The 20,055-nt window shown below is 36.3% G+C and overlaps 1 protein-coding gene across 41 annotated transcripts in view; it reads right to left on the bottom strand.

The window, feature by feature from the left end:
• ABI2 (abl interactor 2) overlaps positions 1-20,055 on the bottom strand; it is a 124,496-nt gene that overhangs the window by 30,586 nt on the left and 73,855 nt on the right. For 7 of the 41 annotated variants that reach the window (XM_086719383.1, XM_086719357.1, XM_086719387.1 and 4 more), the window contains 5 exons: positions 14,077-14,174; positions 9,525-9,671; positions 8,643-8,767; positions 6,987-7,169; positions 1,066-1,224 (listed from right to left, as the gene is read on the bottom strand). In XM_086719383.1, the coding sequence (XP_086575509.1) occupies positions 1,066-1,224; positions 6,987-7,169; positions 8,643-8,767; positions 9,525-9,671; positions 14,077-14,174 (712 nt within the window). The remainder of the gene's footprint in view (positions 1-1,065; positions 1,225-6,986; positions 7,170-8,642; positions 8,768-9,524; positions 9,672-14,076; positions 14,175-20,055) is intronic. The other 34 variants (XM_086719371.1, XM_086719392.1, XM_086719390.1 and 31 more) reach the window with 7 other exon arrangements.

Raw genomic sequence — 20,055 nt, 5'->3', positions numbered from 1 at the left:
AACTGCATTTATCAAGGGGCACCTAGGTGGCTCAGTCTTAGGTTAAGCGTCTGACTTCAGCTCCAGTCGTGATCTCACGGTTCGCGAGTTTAAGCCCCTCACTGGGTTCTGTGCTGACAGCTCAGAGCCTGGAGCCTGCTTCGCGTTCTGTGTCTCCCTCTCTCTCTATCCCTCCTTGGCTTGTGTTCTCTCTGTCTCTCAAAAATAAACAAACATTAAAAATAAATAAGTAAACTGCATTTATCTAGAAAGAGGATCAAATTTCTTCTGCATAACTCCCAAGGAATAAGGAGGTTTCACCAAAAGGTAGCCATGGTCAACTGGTTTCAGAGCTTATCAAAAATGGAATGGGTTGTCCCTTAATATTAAAGGTGATCATATACAGACTTACTGGCCTCTTGGCAAAAATCCAGAAAAACGCAGTAAGTTGATATACCATGTCCACAATAGTCACAGTGTCTAGTATTTGCTTTTACCTTCTCTGGGGAAGAAGCAAAAATAATGTTTGCACGACTTTAAATATGTGCCAGATTAATTTTTTTCTGTATGCATGATGCATGATGAAAGACTGACTGTAGTATCTGGATCAATCTGTCCAAGTCCTAGCTTTCCCATCATAGGTTTGGTATGAGACGTGAATACGACAGTATAACTGCCTAGCACAAAACAGCTTCAAAAATATCATCTCTCCTTTACTATGCCACTTATAAACTATGTTCATATACAGTCAATTTTCATTATTTGGTATTCGTAGAGCAAGGATATCTGATAAAATAAGAAGGAAATACTGTTCACCACAGTATTATTTTTAAAAGCAAATAATCACCAGCACAATCAAAAAGATTGTTTGGAAAAATTAAGTTCTACTTTATATGGAAATCGTGTACTGATTAAAAAAAAAAAAAAGAAATGGATGATATAGTATTAGCAACCTTGTAGTCATTCTTCCATTCATTGAACAAATAGTACTAAACACCTATTATGCGCTAGTCATTTGTAATTAAAGGTCTTTTCTTCTGTAATTGAAATTTTAAATATTCTATAAAATGCAAAAGAAAATCTAACCTGGATTCTGGCTATAAAAAGGTCCTCCATTCATCTGATTCTGAAGGCTTGTTTGTGAAGTTATGGAAGGAGGGCGTCTATAGGGCAACGAGCCCCCTATTGTTGGGGGAGTATGGCGAGAGGCAGGTCTATTCATGCTGTAGAACTGAACAGGATGACCTGGAAAAGGGATAGAGCACAAATTTGCCATTAAAAGAAAATTATCTCAGACAACCAAATGCTTTATTGTCTGAATCTTAATAACATGATTAAAAATAACAATGCTTAGCTAATTTAATTGCTATCTGACAAACATCATACAAGGCCACAGCTATTGCTCAGCTAACATATCAAAGTGCAAAAGCAAGAGGGGCGCCTGGGTGGCTCAGTCAGTTAAGTGTCCAACTTCGGCTCACATCATGATCTTATGGTTTGTGTGTTCAAGCCCCACATCGGGCTCTGCACTGACAGCTCAGTCTGGAGCCTGCTTTGGATTCTGTGTCTCCCTCTCTCTCTCTGACCCTCCCCAGCTTGTGCTCTCTCTCAAAATAAATAAATAAACTTTAAAAAAGAAAAGTGCAAAAGCAAGAAAGTAGGTAAATAAAACTAGGTTTGGAAAAGCTATGGTCTAAACAGATTACTAATTAATACTATAATTGTATTAAACTAATAATTTGACAGGGTTTCAAAATCATCACAATTAAAATCTGTGGCTTACTTCCTCCTCCACCCCTCAAAAATGGCCACTAAAAACTAAACAAAAATGACATTTGGAAAAGAAAAAGAAAAAATGTTTGACACACAGTCTTATCCAAAACAATAATAGTAATAATAACAATAGCAATAAATTTAAGGTAGCAAAGCCAATTCATTTAAAGGAAAACAAAGTATTTCACAAAAGATCAAGTGACATAATTCCAAATCAAATACGTCTTTATTCAATCAAAAACCTCCATGGGGCACTTGGGTGACTCAGTTGGTTAAGCATCCAACTTCAGCTCAGGTCATGATCTCACCATTCCTGAGTTCGAACCCCACATAGGGCTCTGTGCTGACAGCCCAGAGCCTGGGGCCTGTTTCAGATTCTGTGTCTCCCTATCTCTGCCCCTCCCCCACTTGTGCTCTGTCTCTCTCTCTCTCTCTCTCTCTCTCTCAAAAATAAATAAACATTAAAAAAAAATTAAAGGGGTGTTTGGGTGGCTCAGTCAGTTGAGCATCTGACTTCAGCTCAGGTCATGATCTCGCAGTTGAGTTCAAGCCCCGCATCTGAGCCCCGTGTCCAGTTCTGTGCTGACAGCTCAGAGCCTAGAGTCTGCTTCAGATTCTGTGTCTCCCTCTCTCTCTGCCCCACCCCCACTCATGCTCTGTCTCAAAAATAAATAAACATTGAAAAAAAATTTTTAATAAACCACCCCCCCATTTCTGAAGGTAGATTAAATTTGCCTTAAAATTAGAGGTTGGGGTGCCTGGGTGGCTCAGCTGGTTAAGCATCTGACTCTTGATTTCAGCTCAGGTCATGTTCTCAAAGTTTGTGAGATGGAGCCCTGCATCACGTTGGGCTCTGTGCTGACAGCAAGAAGCCTGCATGGGATTCCCTCTCTCCCCAACTCTTTCTGCCCCTCCCTCTAAATAAATAAATAAATAAATAAATAAATAAATAAATTTCTTAATTAGAGCTTAAGCAATTTACAACTATGAATAAAGCTAAGATACAAAAAAGTAAAATATATCTTATTTGTAATACCATCTCTGAACCTATACATATTTATTAGCAATTTCACTCAACTGTGCTGAGAATACTTAAACAGGTAATGCTAACTAAAGACATTCTTTCATAATCTATCCAAGTCCCTAATGCAATTCAGCTCCTAAATTTTCTCTTGACTCCACTTCCACTTAACATCATTCAGCTGAAGGCCTACTATAACAGACAGAGCAAACAAAGCACTAGAACACCCTGAAGAGACCACTCCAGTAGACAAGAAAGGAGGGGAGGAAACAGGAGGAGAGAAGAAGGGAAGGGAGACGTGAGAGGGAATGAAAGGGGAAGGAGAGGAGAGATAAAGGGAAGAGGATAGGAGCACTTGTGTGGCTCAGTTGAGCGTCTGACTTTGGATCAGGTCATGATCTCGTGGTTCCTGGGTTTGAGCCCTGCACTGGGCTCTGTGCTGGCAGTTCGCAACCTGGAGATTACTTCAGATTCTGTGTCTCCGTCTCTCTCTGCCCCTCCCTTGCTCACGCTCTCTCTCAAAAATAATAAACAAACATTAAAAAATAAAAAACAAAGGGGAAGAGGAGGAGAAAGTGCAGGGAGGAAGGAAGAGAGAGGGGAGAGGAGAAAAGAAAGAAAAACACTTCTGGCAATTTTTCATCTTATCCATGATTGTAAAAAGGATTTACGTGACTAAAACTGGTCTTCAGGAACTCCAAAAATTTATCAAACTTGGTTTCATATGAACTCATATAAAAAATATTTTAAAAGTACTCAAGATCTGCTATATCATTTAATTTTACATACAACAGCATCAAAACCTAAAAATCAATTCTGTTGTATAAAAATCTGGAGTATTCAAGCTTAAACATAATCTACTGTCAGGGGGCACCTGGGTAGCTCAGTTGGTTAAGCCTCCGACTTCAGCTCAGGTCATGATCTCACAGTTCATGAGTTCAAGCCCTGCATCAGGCTCTGTGCTGACAGCTTAGAGCCTGGAGCTTGCTTGGCATTCTGGGTCTCCCTCTCTCTGCCCCTCCCCCCATCTACACTCTGTCCCTCTCTCTCAAAAATTAAAAAAAAATTTTTTTTAAACATAATCTACTGTCAAGTCTATATAACCACAATAAAAAATGTAAAAACATATATACTAATAAATTATTACTTCAAAGGTATGTTTTGTCATTTGAATCATCAGATACAAATATATTATTGGCATTTTAGTAATTAGTCTGTAACAAACTAATACAAACCTATGATCTTCAAGTTAAAAACATCCTGATAATTGACACCATTATGAATTTTATAGATTACATCCAGTCTAAAATCTCATATAAGTCATCAATAATTCAAAAACACTACTAAAAGACAATCTATTGATACCATTAATAAAGCATTTATTTTGCCTTGGGTTAAAAAAGCAAACAAAGCTACAGTTTAATTTTACAGACCTAACTATAAAACCTAAAACTAAAAACTTTTAGGAAAAACAGAACAAAATCTTTATGACCTTGCATAAGCTAACAAGTTTGAAAGTATGGCACAATTCATAGAAGAAAAAAATCAATAAACTAGACTCAATCAAAATGAAGAACTCCCCCTTTAAAAGATACCATTACAAGAATGAAAAGTTAGTCATAAATGGAAGAACGTATTTCCAAATCATAAAATTGATAAAGGACTTTTATTCAGAAAAAAAAGAATTCAAGGGGTGCCTGTGTAGCTCAGTTGGTTGAGCATCCAACTCTTGATTTTGGGCACTAGTCATGATCCCAGGGTCATGAGATTGAGTCCTGTGTTAGGCTCTGTGCTGAGCGTGGAGCCTGCTTAAGATTCTCTCTTTCCCTTTGCCCCTCTCCCACTTCTACACACTCACTCTCTCTCAAAACAAAACAAAACAAAACAAAACAAATGAAAGAATTCAGTAAGAAAACAAACAACCCTATTCAAAAGGTGTGTGAGGGGAGCAAAACATTTGAACAGACATTTCATCAAAGAAGATAAACAGATGGCAAAGAAGCAAATGAAAAGATAGTCTACATCATTAGACATTAGGGAAATGCAAACCAAAACCACACAAGAAACTATTGTACACCTATTACAATGGCTATAGTTTAAAAACAGTTTGGGGGGGTGGCGCCTGGGTGACTCAGTCAGTTCAGCATCTGACTTCGGCTCAGGTCATGGTCTCACGATTTGTGGGTTCGAGTCCCACATCCAGCTCTGTGCTGACAGCAGAGCCTGGAACCTGCTTCAGATTCTGTGTCTTCCTCTCTCTCTGCCGCTCCCCACTTGCACTCTCTCTCTCCCAAAAATAAACAAACATTAAAAAAAAATTTTTTTTAAAGACAAACTGACAATAGCAAATGCTAACAAGTATGCAGAGCAACTGGAAGTCTAACACACTGCTGGTCGAAGTATAAAATGATTTAGCCACTTTGGAAAACAATCTGACAGTTTCTTATGAAGTTAAACATTCACTTACTATACAACCCGACAATCCTAATCCCTAGGTGTTTACCCAAATGAACTGAAAACTGACACACACACAAGTCTGTGTGTGTGTACCTACAGCAATTTATTCATAATAACCCCAAAATGGAAATAATCCAAGGGATAAACAAACTATGGTACCTCCGAAGGATACAACGCTACTCAGTAATAAAATAATGAAACTTGAAGCAACATGGATAAATCTCAAATGCACTGGTGCCAAAAAAACGGACCCAAAAGGCTACATACCATATATTCCCATTTACATGACAAGCTAACAAAGTCAAAACTTTAGAGGGAAAAAAGAACGAAAAAAACACAGATCAAAGGGTTACCAGGGTCTAGGAGTGAAAGGGAAGGACTGATCACAAAGGGAGCATGAAGGAAATTCGAGGATGACAGTATTATTCCACATCTTGACTGAAGTTGTGGTGACATTACTGTGTACATCTGTCACAGAAATACATGCTAAAAAGGGTGAATTTTACTGTATGTAAATTATACCTTAATAAGAAGAAAAGAAAAAAGTACTTGGTGATTCAAAAACTGTATTAAAAAGATTATATTGATATGTTATTAAGGCATTTACCTTGATTTTTGTTAAGAAAAACTATAATTATTCAGTCATGTAACAAATGTTTATTCAGGGTAAACTCTGAACCAGTACCTGCTATTAAATTATGATTTTATTACTAAAATATTCGCTCTTGGGTGGGAGCGATTTGTTCTTTCTGGGCCTACAACCAACTTCAAGATGTATTTTTTAATGCATTGATGTTGGAGTATAGTAAGATTCCTAGATTTAACTAGACAGTCTTGCCTAACAGAGGTGTGTATAGATCAAAGTACAGTCCATGTTTACATTCGTACACTATGGAAGCTTTTCTTACAAAGTGCTATTATAGAAGTTATCCCATAAAACGCCATCCAAAATCCATTTTAGCTAAGTGTCCTTTAACACAACCATCTAGTTATAGCAGGAGAGCTAAATATATATATTCTATGAAGTATTTAGCAAGCTAAGGTGATACATGTCCAAACACATACATTTTTATAATAAAGAATTTATTTACTAACCAGCATCATTATTAACTTTGCAAATATATTTTGTAGAAAGTGAACCTTTTCCCCTTCCCCATCAAAACAGATTTTAAGTTGCAGTTTTAAAACACTAAAACACCAGCCAACTTTAAGTAACACTTAAGTAAGCCTGAATTTCTTAAAAAGTCCATTGTCTACTATGTGTTTACAGTGCTACTTTAAAAGACTTACAGAGACATTCAATATGTTAAATATTACCTATAAAATATATCTTAGAACTATTTTCATAGACTTTTCTATTTGTTAAAGACGTAATCTGTAACAATAATTCTAATGATAACTTCTCGAAAGTGTACAGAAGAGGGCTCCATACTAAATTCACAAATCTCTAGTAAGTGAAATTCAAGCAATAAAAAAATGTATATTTGTGTTACTCTACTGGAAAAATGTATGTCAACTTTACCCTGATTTCCTCAGTAAATTTTACTCTTGTGGTCACATGCCATCTTCTAGTTAGTCCATTACTCTTCAGATTTTATACACACACACACACACACAGAGAGAGAGAGAGAGAGAGAGAGAGAGAGAGAGAGAGAGAGAGAAATAGAGCACAAACAAACAGAAGTCATAAAGCCAGAGTTCCATGTAAAAGAGCCAGATGACTGGATGTGCCTGCCAAGGAACAAGCCATACTCACCTGTAGGGGGAGTGGAAGAAACAACAGGGGGAGTTGGAGAAGTGAAGCCATCAGCAAGGGTCTGGGCACCCCCAGCAGCAGCGTCTGGGGCAGTGGAGGAAGGGACAGTAGCAGGAACAAGAGGGGCAGGGGCAGATGCAGAAGTAGCAGGAAGGGGAGGAGTACCAGCAGAGCCAGCAGGGGCTGAGGGGAAAGAGGAGTAAGAGGCAGCATTAATGAGGCAGACCCATTAGGCAGGATTAGAAAAGGCATTAGAGAACCTAATGTTAGATATCCAGTGCTTAACACTAACCAAAGAATACAGAGAGTGTTAAAAAAAAAAAAAAAAAAGAAAGAAAAAAATTAAGCTTATACTAAAGGATTATTAGCAAATAATTCAAAATGTTCAGGGTAATGTACAGATTTTTTAACTCATTAGAAACAAGCATTCCATTTTACCTAAAAGCCACTACTCTGGAAGAAAAGTGCTCCCTTTATATTGTAATTTTTAGCATAATATTTTGTAAACAGCATACAAATCTAAACAGAATACACTAGAAAAATAGTATTCCATTTTGAATTACACAAATCAGAAAATAAACATATATTTCAGATATAAACACCCTATTTGGTAAAAAAAAAAAAAAAAAAAAAAGAATTTAGAAAACACAAATCTTTTTTTATGATTTTTAAAAAGGTATTATCTATTTGCTATTATAAGTAAATTAAATACAAAATACTCGGGGCGCCTGGGTGGCTCAGTCGGTTAAGTGCCCGACTTCAGCTCAGGTCATGATCTCACGGTCCGTGAGTTCGAGCTCCTCATCGGGCTCTGTGCTGACAGCTCAGAGCCTGGAGCTTGCTTCAGATTCTGCGTCTCCCTCTCTCTCTGACCCTCCCCCGTTCATGCTCTATCTCTCTCTGTCTCAAAAATAAATAAACATTAAAAAAAAAATTTTTTTTAAATATTCTATCCTTATGTCTTCTGTGTCATACTTTTAAAATAAAGTTTAACTTTGGTGTCTTCACATTAAACAAGCATATTTTTCTGTTTCAGAAAAAAAAGGTAGTATTTCAGACAGTATTAAATTCCATAAGTCCACTAAACTTAAGTGCCAAAACTACTTTAAAATCTGCCACTGAATGTGATTCTCACACTAAGTACCCACTGTGTCCAAAGGCATGCAATGTCATAACACTGGCTGGAATATAACTCATACCCAGGTGGTACGTGAAACCTCAAAGCACCAACTGAGCCACAGCACCAAAGGCATGACAGAGAAGTATGTGAACATGAACTCAGAAATCACTTGGTCAAAAATAACAAGAGCAGAGGGATAAGTGGATGGCTCAGCCGGTTAAGTGTCCAACTCCTGATTTCAGCTTAGGTCATGATCTCACTATTCATGAGATCTGCACTGAGCACAGAGCCTGCTTGGGATTCTCTCTCTCCTTATCTCTCTTTGCCCCTCCCCTGCTCGCTTGTGCACATGTACACATGCTTTCTCTCTCTCCCTCAAAATAAACATATAAAAAATGCATAAAGATTTCCCAACATTATTAGAGTCCTAAAGAAAACAAAATCCTGATTATGAAAAAAGCCCACTATAGTTAAATCATACATTGAATTCAAATTGAAAAAAGACAAGTAAAGATGAAGTACCATTTGTGTTTTACCTGGAAAGACACTGGGAGGAGAGGGAGTCGGGACAGCAATAGGAACCCCCACGCTCCCACTGCCACTGTTCTCCCGACTGCTGCTCCGACTACTCGGGTGGCTCCCTCCACTACTCCCGCTGCTGCTGAAGAAGTAAGAGCCACCAAAGCCATGAGTATTTATATATAGGAAGATACTGCCAGCATTTCCCAAAATTTGCTGAAATGAACATATAGCTAAATAAAGATCATTCAAAAATCTTCCACTTCAAGTATTAATTTCTTAAAACAGGAAAAATACTAAGTTCAAGAAACTTGCTTTGACCAACTTTTAATAAGCATCTATTAAAGAAACTGAAAAAGAAGGAAAAATATATAAGTGGTAAGTGATAGGGTTCAACATATAAAAATACTATTACTTTCCTTTATTGTCTGAAGAAACTTGTTTTATAATAAAAACAGTTTCCCTAAACAGGTTATTTGATTAATAATTAAAAACTAATTTTATTTGTAATAATATCCTGATATACCATTCCATATTAATGTTTATTGCATATAGTTTTTCATCTGTAAAGTTCCACCAAAAAACAACTTGCAATTTCCCACATCTGATCCATAACTTTTTTTCCCATATCTGGTCCACAACTTTTTCCAGGTCAACTAAACTATTAATTTTGTAGAGAAGTGTGTATTTTAAGATGTCTGTTTTTTCTGTTTTTCAACTTCCTGACCTCAAAGCTTCATCAGAACATGAGAAGAGAGAAGTAGAATCAGATGAGGTTTGGGGGAGTAGAGTGAGGAAAAGAACTTAGTGCTTGGAAAATGAGAGAGATTTAACTGAAGTAATCTGAACAAATTATGGTACTATGACCATCACATTTTGCACTGAGGTAGAGAAAATACCTGTAAGTTCGATTTCTTTGATTCACAGAAGCTGTCCTCACAGGGCTCTGCTGCGAGGGAGCCATATTACGGGTTGGGCTAGGTACGTAATCATTTGGTACCACTGGAGGACGCACTGGCTCCAGTGTGCGATAGGGGGAGTGCCGCCTACAAAAAGAAGAGCGTATGTATTGTGTGATTAGCAAGTTTCGGCACAATAAATTCAAAGAGTTGCCAGTAGTGAAATACAATTTGTATTCAGAGACAGGAAAATGTTTTCACATAACCCAGCTACCAATTTCAGTCTTTCCTTAAGTATCACTTCTTTGTCATTAGGGTTTCAATGAGTATTGCTATTGTTTAGTCTCCAACCTCATTTCCCTGTACTAATGCAATTTTGTTCATTCATTCTCAGAGAGCACAAAGATTCTCCCACCAAGTAAGCCAGTGTTTCCCAGACTTTTTTTTTTAATGAGTTCGAATTATTTTAGTACCATGCCAAAGTTTCCCAACTGTACTGCATGAATGCACTAATTATCTTCCTCACCCCTCTCTCCCTAACCAAAGATATTCAAAGATAGGGTAAATAAATCTATAATTTGGCTCCACAACCCCCCACAGTGATCATCAATAGCAACTCTAACAAGTCATTTCCCTTTCTATATAGTAAATACATAGAACTTGCACTACACATCCACACAAAGAAATACACAAGTTAATCTCCTCTCCTTCCATTCTCCCCTCACTTCCTTTCTCACCTCACTCAACTTTTACCTTGATCTCTTTTACCTCTTACCTTCCTCAGTGTTCAACATTTAAAAGGGAGAGAAAAAAAAAAAAAGACCACCTAAGTCTTTCTACTTATTTTGCTTTGGACTGTAAAGTACAAAACAGACTGGATTTTATTAATATATTTCCTTCTTCTCAAAATCTCCTTTAAAAGGAAGAGAATGAGAAAAGTAAGAGGAGGAGCCCCTGGGTGGCTCAACTGGCTAAGCATCTGACTTCAGCTCAGGTCATGATCTCAAGGCTTATGAGTTAGAGCCTCGCACTGGGTTCTCTGCTGTCAGCACGGAGGCTGCTTCAGTTTGGGTCCTGTCTCCCTCTCTCTCTGCCCCTCCCCAGCTTGTGCTTTCTGTCTCAGAAATAAATAAAAACATCAAAAATAAATTTAAAAAAAAGAGGAAATATGACAGGAAATAGGATGCACAATGGCATATTAATGATTATTCAATTAGTTCTCATCTCTAAGTTTCTAAATTCTTTATGACAATGATAAATACTCAACTGACATGAAAGTGACATTCTGCAGATACAATTCTGGTTTCTAAAGAATAAAAATTGGGATCTCAAGATGTGAAAATTAAAAAGCTATCTTTTCCTGAAATGATGTTACTCCCTTACAAATTTCTCAATAATTCACTCCTCCCAGAGTCCCAAGGTTCCTTTAAATTACAGTTTTCCTGGGCTACTCAATAGCCCAGATAGATTTTCAGTGAGATCACTTTGTAGTGACCCTGTCCACTCTACTACCCTCAAAATCTTGCATAAACACATATGTACATTAATAATTAAAAATAAGCAGTAGTGCCTGGGTGGCTCAGTCGGTTGAGCATCTGACTCTTGATTTCAGCTCAGGTCATGATCCCAGGGTGGTAGGATGGAGCCCCACATCAGGCTCTGCACTGAGTGTGGAGGCTGGAGATTCTCTCTCCCTCCCTCTCTCTCTCTCTCTGCCCCTCTCCCTTACCTGCTCTCTTCTCTCTCTAAAAAATAAAAAAATAAGTAAAAATAAGTAAAGGGCACTAGATGATATAGTACGTCCAAGGAAGGAAAAGGAATATCAGGAACGTGGATTTAAAATACTACAAAGTAGGGTGCCTATGTGGCTCAGTAGGTTAAGCGTCGGACTTCCACTCAGGTCATCATCTCATGGTTTGTGAGTTCGAGCCCCGCATCATGCTCTACATTGACAGCTCAGAGCCTGCTTCGGATTCTGGGTGTCTCTCTCTCTCTCTCTCTCTCTCTCTCTCTCTCGCTCTCTTTCTGCCCTGCCCCCACTCTTTCTCTCTCTCAAAAATAAACATTTGAAAAAATAAATAAAATGCGAAAAAGTTTAGGAGTGCCTGGGTGGCTCAGTCAATTGAGCATCAGACTCTTGATTTTGGTTCAGATCATGATCCCAGCATTGTGGGATTGAGCCCTGGGTTGGGCTCTGTGCTGAGGTGATGCCTGCTGAGGATCCCTCTCTCCCCCTGCCTCTCTCCCCCATTCGTGCTCTCTCTCTTTAAAATTAAAAAAAAAAATACTAAAAAGGTTAGGCATCTGAAATTATAATGTAAATATTAAAAAAAATAAGATACGGATTCATTTCCAAACATCTCATTTCCAGACAATAAAAATGTTCCGTTTCATGCAGACAAAAACCCTTGCTGACTGAGAACAATACAGTGAAGGCAATGATAAATACAAAGTAAAAAATAAGGGCCAAAGGAACAAAATACGATGGCTAGACAAAGATTATGCAAAAACGCCACACTGTGACCATCAACTGGTTTGTAGTGCTCAGCAACTCTGGTCTCCAAAGATCCTGCAGAGCCCTTGCTAATACACAAGGGAAACAAATACTGGTATATGAATACATCTTCAAAATTTGAGAGCAACAGAAAGTTTTCTTTTACTAAGAGGACAGTGGGTTACCTTGCTAACAATCTTGACTTAAAACCTAACAAAATCTGTTAGGTACTACATATAATAGAAATATAGACATTCCACAGGAAAACAAATACTTCCTCTTGATCTCTCTACTCTTACATCTGCACCACTACAGCCTACCATGTCATCAACATACTACACTGAATGGGAATGCTAGCTGGTGTAGCCACTCTGGAAAACAGTATGGAGGTTCCTCAAAAAACTAAAAACAGAACTACCCTACGACCCAGAAATTGCACCACTAGACATTTATCCAAGGGATACAGGTGTGCTGTTTTGAAGGGACACATGCACCCCCCATGTTTATAGCAGCACTATCAACAATAGCCAAAGTATGGAAAGAATGGATGAATGGATAAAGAAGATGTGGTATATATATACAATGGAGTATGACTCGGCTATCAAAAAGAATGAAATCTTGACATTTGCAACTATGTGGACGGAACTAGAAGGTATTATGCTAAGTGAAATTAGTCAGATAAAGACAAAAATCATATGACTTCACTCATATGAGGACTTTAAGAGACAAAACAGATGAACATAAGGAAAGGGAAACAAAAATAATATAAAAACAGGGAGGGGAACAAAACAGAAGAGACTCATAAACATGAGAACTGAGGGTTACTGGAAGGGTTCTGGGAGGGAGGATGGGCTAAATGGGTAAGGGCACTAAGGAATCTACTCCTGAAATCATTGTTGCACTATATGCTAACTAATTTGGATGTAAATTTTAAAAAATAGAAAAATTAAATAAATAGATAAATAAATAAAAACATACTACACTGAAGTTTAAATCTTATTTGATCTACTAGATGCTTTCCTCTCTAATCTAAGCAGAATTTGTTTTGCTGATCCCAAATAAAAGCATCCTATTCCTGGCCGGAATTAATTTTTATCCTTTTATTTCCCATTGTCCTAACTATAATTCCTCTACCAACATTATCTTCTTTTATATTCTAATTCATCTTGTCCTGTCCTAATTAGTTTTTTTGTCATTTTCTTTTTTCCCTTTTCTTTTCTCTCTTTTCAGTTTTTTTGGTTATGGTTTTTTTTGTTTGGTTGGTTTTTTTGTTGTTTTTTTTTTTTTTTTTGGTGAGGGGGCCAAAAACAAGATTGTCAATTTAAAAAATTTTAAGCATGTATCATCAAGCCAATGGGTATCAAAGCATTTTGTCTTTGTCTTACACATTTTTTGAAAAATCCAATTTGTGGTACAATGACTCTGAAAAGTTGATAGAGAACAAATATAACCCCCTTTTACAGATGAAAAAACTGAATTGCTAAGAGGTTGACTATGCAAAACCACAGAGCAGGAGCACAGCTGGACCACCATTTTAGTCATCTGACTTTTGGGATATATTATGTCCACCTGATCACAAATCTCCATGATAAACCAAATGTTTATACTATGATGCTACAGAAGAAAAATGTTAAGCTTTTACATTAAATGGCCATTTCTGCCAAAAGTCAAATCCAGAGCTCACTTCTGTGAGATAGAATTAAAGCTCAGTATTCTCATAACCACACAAGACATACAGAATTTTGTAATTTACAGTGTTCTCCAGAAGAATAGTCTAAAATAAGCACAATCAGAATACTCTAAAACATTTCTGAAATTAGAGTACAATTTATAATAAACCATGAACTTGGGCTAGGATTTTACCTCAAATTTAAAATTCAACAGAAAAATAACTTTCAAACAAAATCTTTTTAAAATTATAAAGATGTTTCCCAGAAAAAAGGATAACCTTGGGAAGAAAATGTTCTTGTTTCAAATATTAAAAAATAGTTTAAACATATGTAGTGTTTAGTTTTCAACAACACTACATGAAGTGGTTTTCAATTATTACATACTTACCCAAGTGTCCCTTTCCCTGACATAGGGGGACTGGGGGGTTTCTGAGTTGGAGGTGTTGTACGCGGCAGCCCACCCATCTTCATATTCTGGGTACTCACCTAAAAAAATTTGGAGGAAAAATCAACTCGTATGCAGTGAAACAAAATGTCACTTTTTGGGAAATAATGTTATGCTATTTAACAAAGGAGGGGAAGGTTTAAATAGGAAAAAAAAAATTAGAGGCCATGCATTTCATATGCAATTTCTACTCTACTATTATTCTACAGTTGTACTCAAAGGACTCTTCCTAACATGAGATTTTCAAATGATTGTAAACTTGTATGCAAAGACTGTATTTGCCATTAGGCCATCACACCAACAGATCACTGGTTAGACTATTTGATACTATATTTAATTGAAATTAAATAGGATAACCATAAGAACTTTAGTTTTAACAAAGAAAAACTTGGTCAAAAACAATAATGCCTTTAAACAATTCCTTGTTTTTTAGATAGCAAGTATATCATAAAAAATACATGTTTCCCAATAAAATATGCAGTATAGTTTTGATCCATTGTAACTAGAGAATACAAAGTCAAATTGTAGGATATACCAAAAAATTTTCAGTTTTTAAAATAGTGGATCAGCCTTACAATTCATATTTCTTTAACGTTCTTTTATGAAGGAATCACCTACCTGAAAGCTGCCAGAAGTTAAGTCATGTTCCTAAACATCTGAACTAGAAAGTTAGGGCTGAGATATCCCATTCAATTATGAGCAATACAGAGGCCAAAGGCAATGTACTAGTTCCAATGGGAATTAGACCCACTCAGGCCGAAAATAAAGATTATGGGAAAGATGTAACATCGTCCTAAATCAGAGCTGGGCCATCACTCCTCACTATTCCATCTCTCTCTAATTGAAAATATGAGAGAAAGAGAGTAGCATAATCTGGAAACAAATGATGCCACCAAAGAAGTATATCAGCATTCATATAGAAAGCCCTAGAAATCTGGATATCTTAAAGAGGTGAGAGAAGTCATTCACAAATATAGTTCAAATGCAATCTCAAATTGTCTGAGATTACTAATGGGTTAGAGTAAATATGTTCAACATATAGGTTCATACCTGACCCTATTTTAAGCCCCAATATTGTGGATTACCAAACACTTCAAAAAAAGATATTAACTTTTCTAATAAGATTATGTCTGGAGTATTCAATTTTATTTATAAAATGAAACTGCAAGACATTACACCACTGAAATCAGAATGTATTTATAACTATAATTTCAAAATATAAATTTTAAGAAAAGAAATCATAACCAAATACAGAGTACTGAGGCTGCCAAAATTACTCTGGCTTAAATGAAATTTTTAAAAATCCTGAAATACTACTTGTTACCTGAATAGGCAAGAAATAATATATCATGAAACAAACTCTGCAAATGAATAAGCCCAGTGAACAAGTTGTGTGTGATGTTAAAACAATCTTTAATGACAAATGATACCTTTGAGATGTCAATATTTTTTCAAGTGAAACGTTTATCTGGAATCCTTTGGTGTTACTTTTAATAAATACAAAACAAACCAGTTATCAAGTAAGACAGATTAACTTATCCTTGTTCCCCCCTCATTAATAAGCAGAGGGTATACTAATCATATCTTAAAATGAAAATGCCAGAAGTTTTTAAAACATCAATCCACATTTAGGTAAAATTTCAAGAGTAATAGGACAAATAACCAGTAGCTTTTCAAACTGTAAATCTTAATTTATGATATCAGATTTTTTATAGTAATAACCAAAGTCCTTTAAGCTCAACCTTAAACAACATAAAACCCAAAGTTACTTTAAGTGATGAGGGAGAAGTAGGTGAGCCAACACTAAACTACATCAATTTGCTAGAAACGGGAAGGAAAAGGAGCAGCAGTAGAAAAAGTAAAAGAGAATTTTATTCTATATATGGAATAGCTAAAATACTTGAAAACAGCTTTTCAACTTTGATTCAAGGTTTTGGCATGTAAAGTGTTTTTATTTAAATTGCAGTATCTTCTAGAAGTCTTTTAATCTATAAAAATGTATAAAATAAACAACCTATATATTAAAATCCAATGGACACTTCCATAAACAAAACTTGATACATTTTATGATCTGTAGAATCATCAAATGATTGTATCTGCTTGGTTAATGGGGTTTGGATAAGTAACTTAAATCATGTAAGAAACCAGAGTCCCTGTAGAATGTCCAAAAAATCTGTAATTTTATACTTTATTGATACTGTACCTTTATATGAAGCTAAAAGAGTTTTTCAATACTTCTTCAAGGTGGTTTTCCTTTGTGAAAAAGGCTAAGTAAAACGATGAATATGCTATGCAGAGTATAAATACTGCCATCTAATTTGAGGAAAAAAGCAAGAATAGGAATAACTGCCAAACAAAACTTAATGTGTCGGGGCGCCTGTGTGGCTCAGTCAGTTAAGCATCTGACCGGCTCAGGTCATGATCTCACGGTTTGTGAGTTCAAGCCCCATGTCAGGCTCTGTGCTAACAGCTCAGAGCCTGGAGCCTGCTTCAGATTCTATGTCTCCTCCTCTCTCTGCCCCTCCCATCCTCATGCTCTGTCTCTCAATAATAAAGAAATGTTAAAAAAAAAACAAATAAAAATTTAACACGTTTATCACAGGCAGGATCTGTATTATAATTAAAGAAAGTTTATTTCAAATATAAAATAATTTGATTAAAAAAATTCACTTGATAGCCATCATGATTCTAAACACTATTTTGAGGGAAGTTTATGGGGGAGACATCACTTCCTCACAAGCAGCAAAACACAGGACTAAATTTTGTGTGTGGAGAAGTGGACAGCTGGGGGGGTGGGAGGGAGAGAAAGAGAGACAGGAGAACGAGAATGCACCATAAACTCAGGACAAAGAAAACAAAGCAGAGCTACACTTACTTCATTACAGCAATTCCACATGAAACTTTAAAACAAACTATAAACATAAGCAGAACTATCATCTGGTTCATAAACATGCAGTTAATGGTCCTGAATCATGAGTGTGCGTGTTCATTATACTTCAAAGTCTTTTTTGGAAATCAGAATGAAGCTTTTAACCATCGAATTATGTGGGCATTTTTTAATTCTATAAAGGGGAAAGTCATCATTGAGAGCTAAGTAAAGCAGGTATTAGGTATAAGAAGGAAACAGTAGGAAACATTCTCCCCCTTTTTTTCCCACCAAAAAGAAATCCTCAAAACAGAAGAATTATTTCATTTAAGTGACAATGCTCAAATACTTTGCCATTGGCCTGTGACTAAGGAATGTAGGTAATACTGGAGGTAGAAAAGTTCTTTTATGTTCAAAGAGTGGTCCTATCTCCCAGGCTTTGGAGATCTCTACAACTAGCACCAAGCATCAAGCTCATTCTTATGGCCTTAATATTTTTTCTACAGTGCTCCTACTCTCCTGCTCTATGTTTTTTTGGTACATTCAATAACTCCTTGAACCTTGATATATCAAAATACAATGTTTATTACAAATCTCAGTGTTTTTTCAGAACCCTGTGAACTTCAGTATTTTTTATAAAGCTGGCTGGCCAGATATCTCTAGTTCACAAAGGACACTTCTGCTATGAAGAAATCTCCCACTGACAGATGACCTGCTGTGACAGAATAGTACCAGACACATTCTAAAATGGTTATCTCATTTATCAACCACTTTTCATCTACCAGACTAGTAGGCAATGGAATATGAAAAAATTTTCTTTTTTAATTTTTAACATTTATTTGTCATTAAGAGAAAAGAGCATGAGCATGGGAGGGGCAGAGAGAGGGGGAGACACAGAATCCGAAGCAGGCTCCAGGCTCCGAGCTGTCAGCACAGAGCCCAACACAGGGCTCGAACCCACAAACCACAAGATCATGGCCTGAGCCGAAGTGGGATGCTTAACTGACTGAGCCACCCAGGCACGCCAAGGAATATGAAAATTAAGGGAGACATGGCAGGGGGTCAGAATGAGACACAAAGGCCTATAAAATGATTTCTCTGCTTTTAAGGAACTTAGAATATTTTAGAATAAGACTATGTTTTAAACAAAAAGGAATGTCTACAAATTATATAGAAATCTCCAAAAAAAGAAATATCAGTATTAATAAACATTTTTAAAAAGCAGGATTTAAATATACAAGGAGGAGTAGTATGTATAGTTCAAGGTAAATTACACTTTTATATGGCCTCAGGTACATACTAAAACACTTCCAATATGGCATTCCACCATTTAGTTTTTTATGCCTTTTGTTGTACAAATATCACGACATTGTTTTCAAAAGTCTTATGAACTAAACTCTACAACTTGTTCTCCCCACTCAACTAAAGAAAAAAACCTAAATTAATCACTATCAGAACACGCTGTACAAAATGTTAAAAATTCAACTTTTAGTACAGAGGATTCTTCTGAGTCAAATCCCATGTGTTTGGTCCCAAAGTGTTATCTTTGTTTAGAGTCTGAAAAGCATCAAAAGTCTAACAGCAACAAGAGCAAAGACAGAACTCATGAACAGCTGAGGAAATCAAAGTAGCAGATAATCCTACCAACAAACATCAGGAGACTTCTAGGGCACTTGATATAACCCACAGGTCTCCAAGCTCAGCTGGAAAACCACTTAACTGGTTTATTATCTGCAGTCCTTTCCAACTTTAACATTTTTAAATTCTATTTTCTACCTTAATGTATTATATTATTCCATTCATCACCCTTTGAAAACCAATCATTTTTATACCAGCACTAAAAGAGAAATAATTTATTATATGCTGAATACTTTTTTCACTCTACTTTGTTTTGGTTCACCAAAAATTATTAACAATGTGCTTAAAAAAAAGAGGGGAGGGGGACAGGAAGGAAGAAAAGACAGAACGTTGGTGCCTTGTAGCTTCTAGGATGAATGCAGGTACTCTTCTCGCTCAGTAAACTGCACCCAGATATAACAGCAACACCTATATAGAGCCACAGTACCCAAAGAGTGAAGGTTTTTTGGTACAAAGAGCAAAGATGTTAAGGAATCTTATCCAAGTGTGATATTTCCTTGCTTTCTAGGAGCTTCTCTCATTTCCCACTCATTTTGGTCTATCTCTCACATGAACAGATACTGAACCCAGGAAGGTCAAGAAGGAATCTGGAGGAAATGAGCATGGGATAGCAGCTTAGGCAAGCTGGTCTAAACTTACGAGGAAAAGAATTAGTCCACTTCTGTGTTTCATTCAGGTAATCTTTCTGTTCTCTTCAATCACTTTAAAACATCAACAGCCAAAATCTGCATATAGTATTTACAGGAAAAGAGCCAAGCAACTACACGCTGCTTTGGGTGTAGTTCTTTGTTATGCAAAAGCAATCTCCTCACAATTCCACATGCCTTCACTCAGCAAGACTGAGGGCTTGGAGCCAACATCATCTATTCAATAACACAAGAAGTACTATTTGCCTCAACTCCTCTAGTCACATCTCTCTATCAGATCTGTTGAAATGTCAGTGGCCGTGGTTAATAGTTAATGATTCAGATCTCAGTTATCTTCCTGTCATCACTTTCTATACTGAAGACATGGCAAATAACAGGGTTTAGAAAGAAAATGTATTTGAAAATAAATTACAAGGGTCAGTTAAGAAAATAAGAACAAAAAGGAAATGCATGCTTAGTTTGGTGAATACGATTTTAGTAACTGTATTTAAAAGAGACTTCTTGAATATACTTGAATGTCTTTTACCATTAATTCTCCAAAATACTAAAACTGTAAAAAAAAAAGAAAAAAACACCTAAACTGTTACTGAAACACATAACAAAATATTTCTCTAATTTTTAACCTGTTGTTAAACATTATCATGAACTTTTGATGTTTTGATATAATTAATATTCAGCTAGAAAAACTCTTAAAATGAGTTTATATTGAAATATTGGAAAAAAAGAAACTAATCTTGATTTTAGCAAAATACATGATACTGCAACTTAAAA

Source organism: Puma concolor, chromosome C1 (genome assembly GCF_028749965.1).
Source record: "Puma concolor isolate L17-30 chromosome C1, mPumCon1.1.hap2, whole genome shotgun sequence".
In the NCBI taxonomy this organism is placed as follows: domain Eukaryota; kingdom Metazoa; phylum Chordata; class Mammalia; order Carnivora; family Felidae; genus Puma; species Puma concolor.
Note: the sequence above shows the minus strand (reverse complement) of the source record. Positions and strands in the feature narration are given on the sequence as shown.